This window comes from Bufo gargarizans, chromosome 6 (assembly GCF_014858855.1).
Source record: "Bufo gargarizans isolate SCDJY-AF-19 chromosome 6, ASM1485885v1, whole genome shotgun sequence".
Classification (NCBI taxonomy): Eukaryota; Metazoa; Chordata; class Amphibia; order Anura; family Bufonidae; genus Bufo; species Bufo gargarizans.
Window position 1 is genome coordinate 296,820,660 of NC_058085.1, and position 13,131 is coordinate 296,833,790.

The 13,131-nt window shown below is 44.2% G+C and overlaps 1 protein-coding gene across 7 annotated transcripts in view; it reads left to right on the forward strand.

The window, feature by feature from the left end:
* Nucleotides 1-13,131, forward strand: part of ANK3 (ankyrin 3) — a 695,467-nt gene that overhangs the window by 514,311 nt on the left and 168,025 nt on the right. For all 7 annotated transcript variants that reach the window (XM_044296177.1, XM_044296180.1, XM_044296181.1 and 4 more), the window contains one exon: nucleotides 1,351-1,548. In XM_044296177.1, the coding sequence (XP_044152112.1) occupies nucleotides 1,351-1,548 (198 nt within the window). The remainder of the gene's footprint in view (nucleotides 1-1,350; nucleotides 1,549-13,131) is intronic.

A 13,131-nucleotide genomic window follows, 5' to 3' on the forward strand; every position in this document is an offset into this window, starting at 1 on the left:
CAAAATTTCGGAACGGATGCGGACTCATTCATACTGTCATGTGAATGTACCCTAAGGCCCCTTTCACATGAGCGAGTATTCCGCGCGGGTGCTATACGTGATGCGAACGCATTGCGCCAACACAGAATCCGGACCCATTCATTACAATGGGGCTGTGTACAGGAGCGTTGGTTTTCACGCATCACTTGTGCGTTGCGTGAAAATCGCAGCATGTTCTATATTCTGCGATTTTCACGCAACGCTGGCCCCATAGAAGTGAATGTAGCTGCGTGAAATTTTGCATTGCATCCGCAAGCAAGTGCAGATGCAATGCGTTTTTGGTTGCTAAGAGATGTTGTTTGTATACCTTCAGTTTTTTATCACGCACATGCAAAACGCATTAAATCGCATTGCACCTGAACAATAAAAACTGAACAACTGAATGCGATCGCAGACAAAAACATGTCAAAATATTTGGATTGCCCAATGATCGAGTGTTTGCTTGTTCATCGGGCAATCGGCGGCAGTATTACACTGCCACATGATCACTAACGAGCCTTCACCTGAACGCTCATTAGCGATTATCTGCTGAAAAATCGGGCAGTATAATACAGGCTTAAGGCCTCATGCACACGACAGTATTTTTTCACGGTCCGCAAAACGGGGTTCCCTTGTTCCGTGATCCGTGTCCGTTTTTCCGTGTGTCTTCCTTGATTTTTGGAAGATCACCAGACCAGAAAAGTGAAAAAAAAATCTAAGTCAAGTTTGCCTTGAAAATGATAAGAAAAAAACTGACACGGATCACGGACGACAATCTTGTGTGCCTCCGTGTTTTTTCACGGACCTATTGACTTGAATGGGTCCGTGAACCGTTGTCCGTCAAAAAAATAGGACAGGTCATATTTTTTTGACGGACAGGAAACACGGATCATGGACGCGGATGACAAACGGTGCATTTTCCGAGTTTTCAACGGACCCATTGAAAGTCAATGGATCCGCTGAAAATCACGGAAAACGGAACAACGGACACGGATACACACAGCGGTCGTGTGGATGAGGTCTTACTCTGGTCTTCCTGAGGTGTGAATAGAATGCCTATATTACAGTGAAGACTGACACAACCACAAAAGGGATCAGACCCAAATGTAGTCCTGGAGGTACTGGATTGGTGACCATTATTGGTTGTCACTAAAAAATCTTTTACTTGTGCAGGGGACCAAGATAAGTAGAAGATGAATTAAGGACAACTTTTCATGGTGTTTTTCCATAAAATGTACAAGTACATAGAGATATGTGTTACATTCAGCCATTATTAGAAAAGCACTTACCTGTCTGCCTCACCTGTAACTCACCTTGCTCCTCTGTTTACAGAACGGACTGTCACCATTGCACATGGCAACCCAAGGAGATCACCTGAACTGCGTCCAGCTCCTGCTGATGCATAACATACCTGTGGACGACGTCACCAATGACTATTTAACTTCCCTACATGTTGCCGCACACTGTGGCCATTACAAGGTGGCAAAGGTCCTGCTGGATAAGAAGGCCAATCCTAACGCCAAAGCATTGGTGAGCACATCTGTTCTCTTTACGTATATCCATGATTCATAAAGCTGCGGACGAATAGCAAAAGCCCATGGAGTGAAACGCGTGGGACCCCATTATTAGGAAATACATTATTTGTGAATATTACATTACACTGAAAATGACAGTGACCCGGGCTATGCTAACCATTTCAGTGTGGAGACCTGCTACATAGCGCTCCCCCTCCCATAGGAATAGGGGGAGGGGAAAACCTGTGTTCACTGCCAAAAGCATTTATAGACATGTTAAAGGGTAACCCTGACCTAAGAACTAAGCACTAAGGGTTAAATCTATCAAACTGATATAAAGGAAAGCTGGCTTAGTTTCCCATAGCAACCAATCAGATTCCACCTTTCATTTTTCACAGCTTCTTAGGAAAATGAAAGGTGGAATCTGATTGGTTCTATAGGCAACTAAACCAATTTTCCTTTATATCGGTTTGATGAATTGGTAGTTGTAAAATGGCGCCTGCATTGTAGTTCCTCACCAGTTCAGTATCTGACATAACCTTGAGATTGGACTGTCACTGTGGTAAAGATGGTGTCAGCACAGACGGACACATCAGTGAGCACTGACTGCACCATCAATGTCCCTTGTTATATTTGTTATGGCGTCAGTGTACATTAATGCCGAGAGCCTTAGTGGCATTTACTGTGAAATGTACATGGCATGCCAGCCGCCAAGTGTGAGAGCTGTTTCATACCCAAATAGATGAATCCATAAAATTTTGGGGAATATTAAATTATTAAATATAATATTTAAAAAAAAGTCCATTGAACACTCAAACAAGTTAAACTGTTGAAATCTTGAAATCATGAGAAGTTTTGACACCATTCAAGTTTACTAAGACATGAATGTATAATATCCCATGTCAGTGCCTCTCGGCGGGCTCTTCACTCCTCTCGGGGGCTGGTAGTGACTTCTCTGGCTGTGATTTATTATTTATGGTTGTCTGCTGTGATTTCTTTTTAACTTTCTAGTTGCAGAGTTTTGCATGTCAAGCAATCTGACTCTCTATTCAATCTAAAACTGAATGCCTGTGATTCTGTGTCCACAGCCCATTTGTAATGACCCCTTAAGGCCTCATGCACACGTCCGTTGGGCGGCCATGGCCATATTGCGGCCCGCAAACGGCGGTTCTGCAATCCACGGCCGCTGGCCGTGTGCACCACGGATGCGGACCCATTCACTTTAATGGGTCTTCAATTCTAGAGATGCGGAACGGAGTCACGGAACGGAACACCGGAAGCACTACCGAGTGCTTCCGTGGTGTTTTTTTTCCGTTGTTCCGTTGCAAATAAATATGACATGTTTTTTTTTTTTTTTGAGGTGCGGACAGACCACGGACCCATTCAAGTTGAATGGGTCCGGCCCGCTGCACGGATGTTGCCCGTGCATTGGGGACCGCAATTGCGGTCCCCAATGCACGGAACAGCCGCACAACGGCCGTGTGCATGAGGCCTTAGTGTGTACGCCAGGAAAAGCTCCTAGGGAACACACTAAGGGCTCATGCACACGATCGTTTGTATTTTGCGGTCTGCAAAATACGGATTCACAAAAAATATGGATGACTTCCGTGTGCATTCCATATTTTGAGGAATGGAACAGCTGGCCCCTAATAGAATAGTACTATCCTTGTCTGTAATGCGGACAATAATAGAACATGTTCTATTTTATTTGCAGAACGGAAATACAGACATACGGAAACGGAATGCACACGGTACCTTCCGTTATTTTGCGGACATATATGGCATCCATAAACAGTCCTTCACCAAACGTGTATTTCTGGATCTTTTCCCGGTGTATATGTAAAATGAAGGCCATTAATACGAACAAGGCCTAACGCTGCTCCATACTTACCAACATCTGAGTTGGTAAAATAGGGGTATATAAGCCCCACCCCTGTGAATGCCCCAGCCCCGCCCGAAACATCTATTTGTGGGTGGGGGTTGCTTGAGCCCTGTCCATTTTTGGCCCGGGACATTGCAAATTTGCCAGGAATGTCTCTGAAAATCATGCCGCTCCAGTAGATGTTACACGGCCATGTTTGAAGATACTAGATGATGTTCTACTTTTCAGCGGAACAAATACCGCTGCAGGCAGCAGTTTTCGTCCGCCCGATTCTTGGCATATTTACTGGGTTGCGGCTGGATCTCTGCCGGTCCCCATTAGGCCTCTTTCACATGGGCGAGATTTTCGCGCGGGTGCAATGCGTGAGGTGAATGCATTGCACCCACATTGAATCCGGACCCATTTATTTCTATGGGTCTGTGCACATAGAACGCATCACTTGTGCGTTGCGTGAAAATCACAGCATGCTCTATTTTGTGCGTTTTTCACGCAACGCAGGCCCCATAGAAGTGAATAGGGCTGCTTGAAAATCGCAAGCATCCGCAAGCAAGTGCGGATGAGGTGCGATTTTCACACATGGTTGCTAGGAGATGATCGGGATGGGGAAAATAAGGGAATATAAGGGAAAATAATAGCATTCTTAATACAGAATGCTTAGTAAAATAGGGCTGGAGGGGTTAAAAAAAATAATAATAATTTAACTCACCTTAATCCACTTGTTCGCGCAGCGCGGCTTCTCTTCTTTCTTCTTCTTTGCTGTGCAGGAAGAAAAGGACCTGTGGTGACAACACTGCGCTCATCACATGGTTTGTCACATGATCCATCACCATGGTGCTGGATCGTGTGATGAACCATGTGATGATCGCAGTGATGTCATCAAAGGTCCTTTACCCAAGTCCTGAAGAAAGAAGAGAACCCTGGCTGCGCGAACAAGTGGATTAAGGTGAGTTAAATTATTTAGATTTTTTTTTTTAACCCATCCAGCCCTATTTTTACTAAGCATTCTGTATTAAGAATGCTATTATTTTTCCCTTATAACCATGTTATAAGGGAAAATAATACAATCTACACAACACCTAACCCAAACCCTCTGCATGTTTGGGTACCAAACATGCAGATTTTTCTCACGCTAGTGCAAAATACATTAAAATGTTTTGCACTCGCGCGGAAAAATCGCACATTTTCCCGCGACGCGCCCGCATCTTATCCGGCCCAAATCTATGACGCCCGTGTGAAAGAGGCCTTATAGTTTAATGGGGCCGGATGGGAATGTTTTGGTGGAACAGCCTGCCATATCTCACAATGCTTTAAAAATGATGTCCAAATGGTTTACATGCCCTACAATGTATTACATGCTTAGTAATGTATAATTGTGCATTTTGTGTGTTATAGAATCAGTCCTATAGTTTTAGTTTCAGAATAAAAGTTGTGAGAAGTTTTGTAACTATTACAGGAAGTTTACTCCATACTGTATATTCTTGTAATTCACAAGATAAGAATTTGTCCAAATAGGATTTGTATTTTTTCCATGGTCGTCGTATCACCAGATGACAGGGACAGGATGTGTTGACCTCGTGGGAACTAGGACTTTGTTACTACTTACTCACAGCTTACCTCCATCTGACATTATGGGCAATTTATGACCCCAATAAAGACACAGAATTAAATATCAACTGGTAGTGATTCACTGTCATTATGTCTCGATGTGGAGTTGTTTTTACGAATTTATAAAAAAAAAAAAATTTAAAAAGGAGATTGGCCCTCATTTACTAATGTCAGTGCATCTAGACGCGGTCTTAAACTTCACAAAAATGTGTCGCAAATTGGAACAATTTGGTGCAATCTGGTGCATTTTTGAGGCAAGTTGGTATATCTAGTTCTTGTAAAATCCACTGTATCTAGCTTACAAAGGGGATGTGGCTTACCAGAAAAAGGAGTGGAGCTAAATATGCGCCTTTCCCAAATTCTGGGGTAAAATCCTCAGTCAAAGCTAACCAACCAATAGTTGGTATAGAGTCACAGAAAATGTGTCTACCCCTGCACCACATTTATCATCCAGCCCGAGCCACTGTGAGAAATCTGGTGCGGGTCTAGACAGCAGGTTTACACCATCTTATCGGATTAGTAAATCTACCCCATTGATGTCTTTATTATTTTTTAAACATTCATTTGACCTTTGTATTAGTATGGCTGGAATACATTGCCCATTCCAAGATGCTATTTCCAGTTTTTATTGCATGTTACTTGTGGAAGATGTCAGATCGACATTGAGACACATAGTACTTGGATCCTGCTTTTTTTTATTTTAGATTGGAAGTATGGAGGATGTGTTGAAAACATGCAACAGTGGACATACCTTTAAAGGGGTCGTCTCACTTCAGCAAATAGCATTTATTATGTAGAGAAAGTTAACACAAGGCACCTACTAATGTATTGCTATTATCCATATTGCTTCCTTTGCTGGCTGGATTCATTTTCCATCCCTTTATACACTGCTCGTTTCCATGGTGTGGACCAGCCTGCAATCCATCAGCAGTGACCGTGATTGCACACTTTAGGAAAAAGTGCTGGCCTGTCTTGTGACCTGGACCGTAGTAGCTGTCATAGACTGGTGCTATTTTCTATAGTGTGCAAGCACGGCCACCACTGATGGATTGCAGGGTGGTCGTAACCATGGATAAGAGACGTGTATAATGCGATAATCTAGACAGCAAAGGAGGCAATATGGCAAATCACAATACATTAGTAAATGCCTTGTATTAACTTTCTCTACATAATAAATGCTATTTGCTGAAGTGAGACAACCCCATAAGGATCCTGTTTGGACTAGTTGTTTTTGTAGGACTATAGAAAAACTACCAGAGAGCCCCATCCCATTTGTGTGTTTGTGTGTGCTTGTATTAGAAGCTGAAGTGGGCTTCATATGTTCCCGTCCCCTTATGGTTTTCCCAGGGAGTACATGCATGAAAAAGAATGCATATCTTGCTTGTGCTGTGATCTGACCACATTTTACCACATCAACCCGATTATATATATCTGGGAATCAGAATTATATTAAGACAGAATCACATTAAAATGCAGCTTTCATCGCCTTATGCAATAACCAACACTTTAATCATTTTTTTTATCACATATTAGCAACCTCTATGTGAATATTTTATGTATTTTAAATAGAAAACAGGTGGATGGTTTTCTGAATATCATTTTTTTTTAAACACTCCACGTATTCTGCTTCCTGTCATGGCTATGGACATCTTTGGGGGCAATGTGTACTTTTAAACATAAAAATCAATTTTTTCAATTGGTCTTTATTAAACATTTTAAGCCCCTGTCTCTGTACATCCTTGAGATTCTCTAGTAGCAGGCTCTGTATATTTACTCTTTTCTGTCAGGCAGCTCAGCTGACGGCTCCTTATCTCTGACCTCCTACACACTTATTATAGCTCAATTATTATCTTAGCTTAAATAAGCTAAATACATTTGTAATTGCATGTCATTAAACATTTTGTATAGCCACTGAGATATTCCATAAAATGTATCTGTATAGCGCCACCTGCTGTTTGATCTTTTCCTTACCTCTCTGCCCTCCTCCCTGGGGTTGTTAGATGTGCTCAGTTTAAATACTAAGCTGCCACCAGCCATATCTTCTGTTAGAAGCTCTGACAGTTACAGGAAAAAAGCTGCAGCAGTAAGGATACGCCCCCTAATAAAGGACACACCTTCTGAGTTACCAACCTGCAATAAATCTAGCACAACAATTGGAGCAATGAATGGGGAAAACTATGGAACCATGTGAGGTACAGGGCTGGTTCTAGCTTTGTTAGAAAGGTATTGTCATGTACTATTATGATGTCAAATTATCATTTTTTACATCAATCATGGCATAACCCCTTTTTTTTTGTCAGACTATCACTCCAACCTACTGGGTGATAAGTGCAATGCTCCTCTGTGGTCATCTCTGTCGAGGCTTATCAGGAGAACAATAGTCCTTCATACTGTCCTCTCAGTCAGTGGCGTAACTACCGGGGAAGCAGCTGCTTTGGGGCCCGGCGCCCCGGCAGCGTGTGTGACAGTTTATTTTCAAGTTAGTTAAATATGTGTACAGGGCCCCTTCACAGCAGCAGCCGCGGCTGACCAGGCCCCCTCGCTAATGTGATCTAATCTTACTGTCTCTCCTAAAGTCTCCTGGTGTGTTTGGCATTCGAACCCACAACCTCCAATGTATCATTGGCAAAGCATTAACCCACCCAGCCATAAAGGCTGCATTGCAACTGGTTGAAAAAATATGAGACTTCTACTGTTATAGCTGGCTAAGTGTACATCTATACACATGACAGCTGCCCCAACACACCTAGCACTGCTATATCTGTATATGACAGCTGTCCCAGCACACTCAGCTCTGCTATATCTCTATATATGAGCAGCTGTCATGTGTATAGATGTACACTTAGCCAGCTATAACAGTAGAAGTCTCATATTTTTTCAGCCAGCAGCAAGGCAGCTGGTATGGTCTTGTGGTTAAATGCTTTTCCTCTGAAGCAGAAGTTTGTGGGTTCGAATCCCAGCAGAAACTTTTCTGAAATACAAGCACTGACTCCATATATGGACATACAGGGCGGGACACAGGAAGAGGCTGCATCGCATCGCTGACATGGAGGTAAGTAGAATTGTTTTTTTTTTTTTAAATACCCGACTGTTACTGCCATGGGGGAGCGGGAGGCACCTGATGCAAGCACCTAGGGGGGGGGGGGGGAGCTGGAGGCACTTGATACTGGCACATGGGGGGAGGGGGGTTGGCACCTGATACTGGCTCATGGGGGGGAGAGGCACCTGATACTGGCACATGGGGGGGAGAGGGGTTGGCACCTGATACTGGCACATGGGGGGGAGAGGGGTTGGCACCTGATACTGGCACATGGGGGAGGGAGAGAGGCACTTGATACTGGCACTTTTTTTGTGTGGGGGGGGAGATGGCACTATGATACTGGCACATGGGGGGGGAGAGGCACCTGATACTGGCACCTGGGGGGGAGGGGGGGTTGGCACCTGATACTGGCACATGGGGGGGGAGAGGCACCTGATACTGGCACATGGGGAGGGAGAGAGGCACTTGATACTAGCACTTTTTTGTGGGGGGGGGAGATGGCACTATGATACTGGGACATGGAGGAGAGAGGCACTTGATACTGGCATGTGGAGGGGGGTTGGCACTTGATACTGGCACATGGGTGGGTTTGGCACTATGATACTGGCACATGGGGGGGAGAGAGGCACTTAATACTGCCACTTTTTTGGGGGGGAGATGGCACTATGATACTGGGACATGGGGGGAGAGAGAGGCACTTGATACTGGCATGTAGGGGGGGGTTGGCACTTGATACTGGCACATGGGTGGGTTTGGCACTATGATACTGGCACATGGGGGGGAGAGGCACTTGATACTGCCACTTTTTTTTTGGGGGGGGGGAGATGGCACTATGATACTGGGACATGGGGGGGAAGAGAGAGGCATTTGATACTGGCACATGGGGGGGTTTGGCACTATGATACTGGCACATGGGGGGTGGGAAGGAGAGAGGCACTTGATACTGGCACATTGGGGGGGAGATGGCACTATGATACTGGGACATGTGGGGGGGGAGAGATGGCACTATGATACTGGGACATGATGGGGAGGCATCTATGGGGACACTTACTGGCACATTATTGGGGGGCATTATGGGGGACACTAGGCCGGCAGCCTATCAGAGGCCGGACACTGAGGGGCATCTACTGGGGCCCTATATATGGGGCATTTTATACTGGTACATTATGGGGGGCACTAGCAGGAAGGGGGGGAGCACTATGGGGGAATTTACTGGGGACACTATATAGGGGTATTTTATACGGGCACATTATGGGGGCACTATGGGGACATTAGCTCAACTAGGGGCATTACAAGGGGGTATTTTTGCACTGTCACATTATAAGGAGAATTATTACTACTGGGGGGGGGGGGGGCATTATGGTGGGCTTTATTACTCCCCCATGCTCTGCTATCCCTCTGCCCCTTCCCCAAATCGTTATTATGAAATCTTTCTCATTAGGATAAAACACATCATCAGCTCCGCCGAGCCCCCGGCAAAAGTGTGGAAGTGGCGTCCGAGATCCCCAAGGGCCAAGTAACTGTAAGTTTTCATGTGAAATATGTTTATGTTATACACATATAGCCTACACTATGCCACACAATATACAGTATACCGCTACACTGTGCCCCACAATATACAGTATACCGCTACACTGTGCCAAAGGAGTGGGGTTTACACAGGAGGAGGGAGGTGCGAAGCGCGCTGAGGGGGGCCCTTACAAATATTTGTTGTGGGGCCCAGTCACTTCTAGTTACGCCCCTGCTCCCAGTACTTCGGCTTTTGGCTCAGTTTTTAGCTGTGAGTGGAGTCTTAACATGTGCTTTTGGAGTGTCTTTTATTGTGTTTTAGCTATGGCACCGTCAGCTTTATTCTTTATTTTACATTTCTTTGACTCTAGCAATAAGTCTATTGTGAATATGTTCTTAGGCCATACACAACCATACTTTTGTATAGTTACATAGATATTTAAGAAACCTATCTCTTTGTAATTATGCATCTAATTCAATTAATGTTCTACTCATTACACATGAATGCTCTTGATTATAGTACTTGAAACCACAAAACATTATGAAGAACTAACATGTGATAGTCTGTCCATAGCCATTAGTAAACATCCAGCTATGCCATACCATGGGTCACACCAGGGGTGTATCTATAGGGGAAGCAGAGGAAGTGGCTGCTTTGGGGCCTGACCTCTGCAGGGGCCCATCCAGGAGGAGGACTAAAAGATTTTATTGTTAGGGCCCCCTCAACTGTATTATACACTGACATTATATACAGTAACACTGTAGTAAGATAGAGCGGGTGCTGGGCATCATCTGACTAGCCACAGGAGTGAAGAAGTTGCGGAGGGGGCGTTCAAAAATGTCGTGTGGGGTCCAGTTATTTCCAGTTACGCCACCGGGTCACACTTGTAGTCAAACTGATAAATCTATAGTTTTCTATCTTTCCCTGTTGCTATATAATATATATGGGCTGAGTGAGTAGCAATACAATCACAAGGTCTCATTATAACTCTTTTGAATAGTACTAGTCATTTTCAAGTCGCCTTAAAGCAGGCATCTCAAACTGCGGCCCTCCAGCTGTTGCAAAACTACAACTCCCAGCATGCCCAGACAGCCTACAGGTATCAGCCTACAGCAGGGCATTGTGGGAGTTGTAGTTTTACAACAGCTGGAGGGCCGCAGTTTGAGATGCCTGCCTTAAAGGATGAGGACACCTTTGTAAAAAAAATAAAAAAATTTACACTAATTTATTTTGTGGACAAAATAATGTCTCCAATTGGTTGTGTTTATTATTATAATTTTTTTTCTTTTCGGTTTTGTTCTACAGCCTGCTGTGCTTCCTATGCACAGCAGGCTGCTTTCAATGAAGTTACAGAGAATCCGTAATCTGATGTATTTTCTGTATTTCCTCCTGTGTGCACACTGGAGTGCGCACTGTCTCTCTCTCCTTCCACTTCCCCCCCCCCACCCCCTTCAGGATGGCAGAGCAGCAGCGGGGCAGAGTGTTAGCTGTAACACACAGCTGACACTCCGCTTGAAATAACTGTTTAACCCCTTCTATGCCGTGGTCCTTAGGGACCGCTGTCTGGAAGGGGCTAACCATCGGGCCGCTGCTCTGCCCTGGCAGCAGCCCGATGCTTGAAGCATTAATGCTCCCCCCTCTTTATAGATGGGCGAGCGGTGACGATGCCCCCCCACCCCCCAGTTCAGATGGCAGAGCGCACACAACCCCCCGCCCCCCCATCCTTTCAAGATGCAGAGTGAGCGCTCTGCTTGAAACGACCAACATCGGTGCTGGCACCGATGTTGGCCATTTAACCTCTTCCATGCTGTGGTCCTTAGGGACTGCTGTATAGAGGGGCTAACCATCGGGCCGCTGCTCTGCTGTGGCAGCGGCCCGATGCTTGAAGGGTAAACTGAGGGAAGGAGCTCCCCCATCAGGCCGCTGCGCTGTGGCAGCGTTCCGATGGTTACCAGGACAACTGGACGCCTTCACAGACATCCCGCTTGCCGTAGTATATCTAAGCCTCATGCATACGGCCGTTGCTCGGCTGTGGCCATATTGCGGCCTGCAAACAGCAGGTCCACAATATGCGGGCACCGGCCGTGTGCTTCCCGCATCACGTATGCAGACCCATTCACTTGAATAGGTCCGCAATCCGGAGCTGCAGTACGGAACGGAGGCACGGAACCCCATACAGAGTGCTTCCGTGTGTTCTATCTTTTTGCAGTGTGGACGGATCACGGACCTATTCAAGTTGGTCTCAATCCGTCCCGGCTGCCACATGGACGTTGCCCATGCATTGGGGACCGCACAACGGCCGTGTGCATGAGGCCTTAGTGTGAGTTCAATACACTGCAGTACACTATACAGTGTACTTCAGTGTATTGTAAGCCATCAGACCCACTGTATCTTCAAGAACCAAGTGGGTCTGGGTCAAAAAAATGAAAAAAAGGTGAAAATGGTAAAAAAAAGAAAAAGAAAAAACCTTCCTATATCCACACATAATTGGTTAAAAATTTAAAAAATAAAAAACACTAAAAATGTGGTATTGCCGCATCCGTAATGACCTGATCTATAAAAGGATCATTTTATTTTTTACCGCATGGGGAACACCATAAAAAATAAATAAAAACTATGATGGAATTGCAATTTTGTCCACCGCACTTCCCCAAAAATTTTATAAAAACTGATCAAAAAAGTCATATGTATCCAAAATTAGTACCAATCAAACCGTGACCTCATCCAGCAAAAAATGAGCCCCTACATAAGCCAATCGTCAAAAAAATAAAATAAAATATGGCTTTCAGAAAATGGAGACACAAAAGCATGATTTTTTTTCAAATATGCTTTTATTGTATAAAATAAAGTTTTAAAAAATTTACATATTAGGTATCATCAAGTCCGTAACTAATCCAACCCATCTGGTGAACACCATAAAAAACTAAAATAAAAAATGTGCCCAAAAATCTATTTTTTTTTATCACCTTACATCACAAAAAGTTTAATACCAAGTCATCAAAAAGTCATATGTGTCCTATAATAGTACAGATCAATCATCTCATCCCGCTGAAAATGAGATCCTACCTAAGACAATCTCCCAAAAAATAAAAAAAATATGGCTTTCAGAAATTAGAAACTAAAACTAAAATGCTTTTATTGTGTAAAATAAAAAATAAAAAATTCTGATATTAGGCATCGCTGTGTCCGTAACAACCTGCTGTATAAAAATGTGTAACGTCTGCATATGTGTACAGATCATACAGATGTACTAATCTGTGTGGGAAAAGTGACAGCTCACTGTGCGGACTGCACATAATACTGTGTTCAGAAGAGAGTGCATGTAGTGACCATGTGAGAGCTGTCAGTAATGAGATCTATATCAGGCTTATAACGCCATGGTTCTCACTGTAGATTGCTGCACTAACGTTACTATCAGAAATATCTATTTTGTCTACAAATAATGGACTTTCTACAGAATGGAAAGTGAGAAATAGATCTGCTGATTACAGGCTGTAGCATACTGTAAGCCTCACCATGTTGTGGATTGGAATGAAATCTTACTACCAAGTTACTTGCAAGT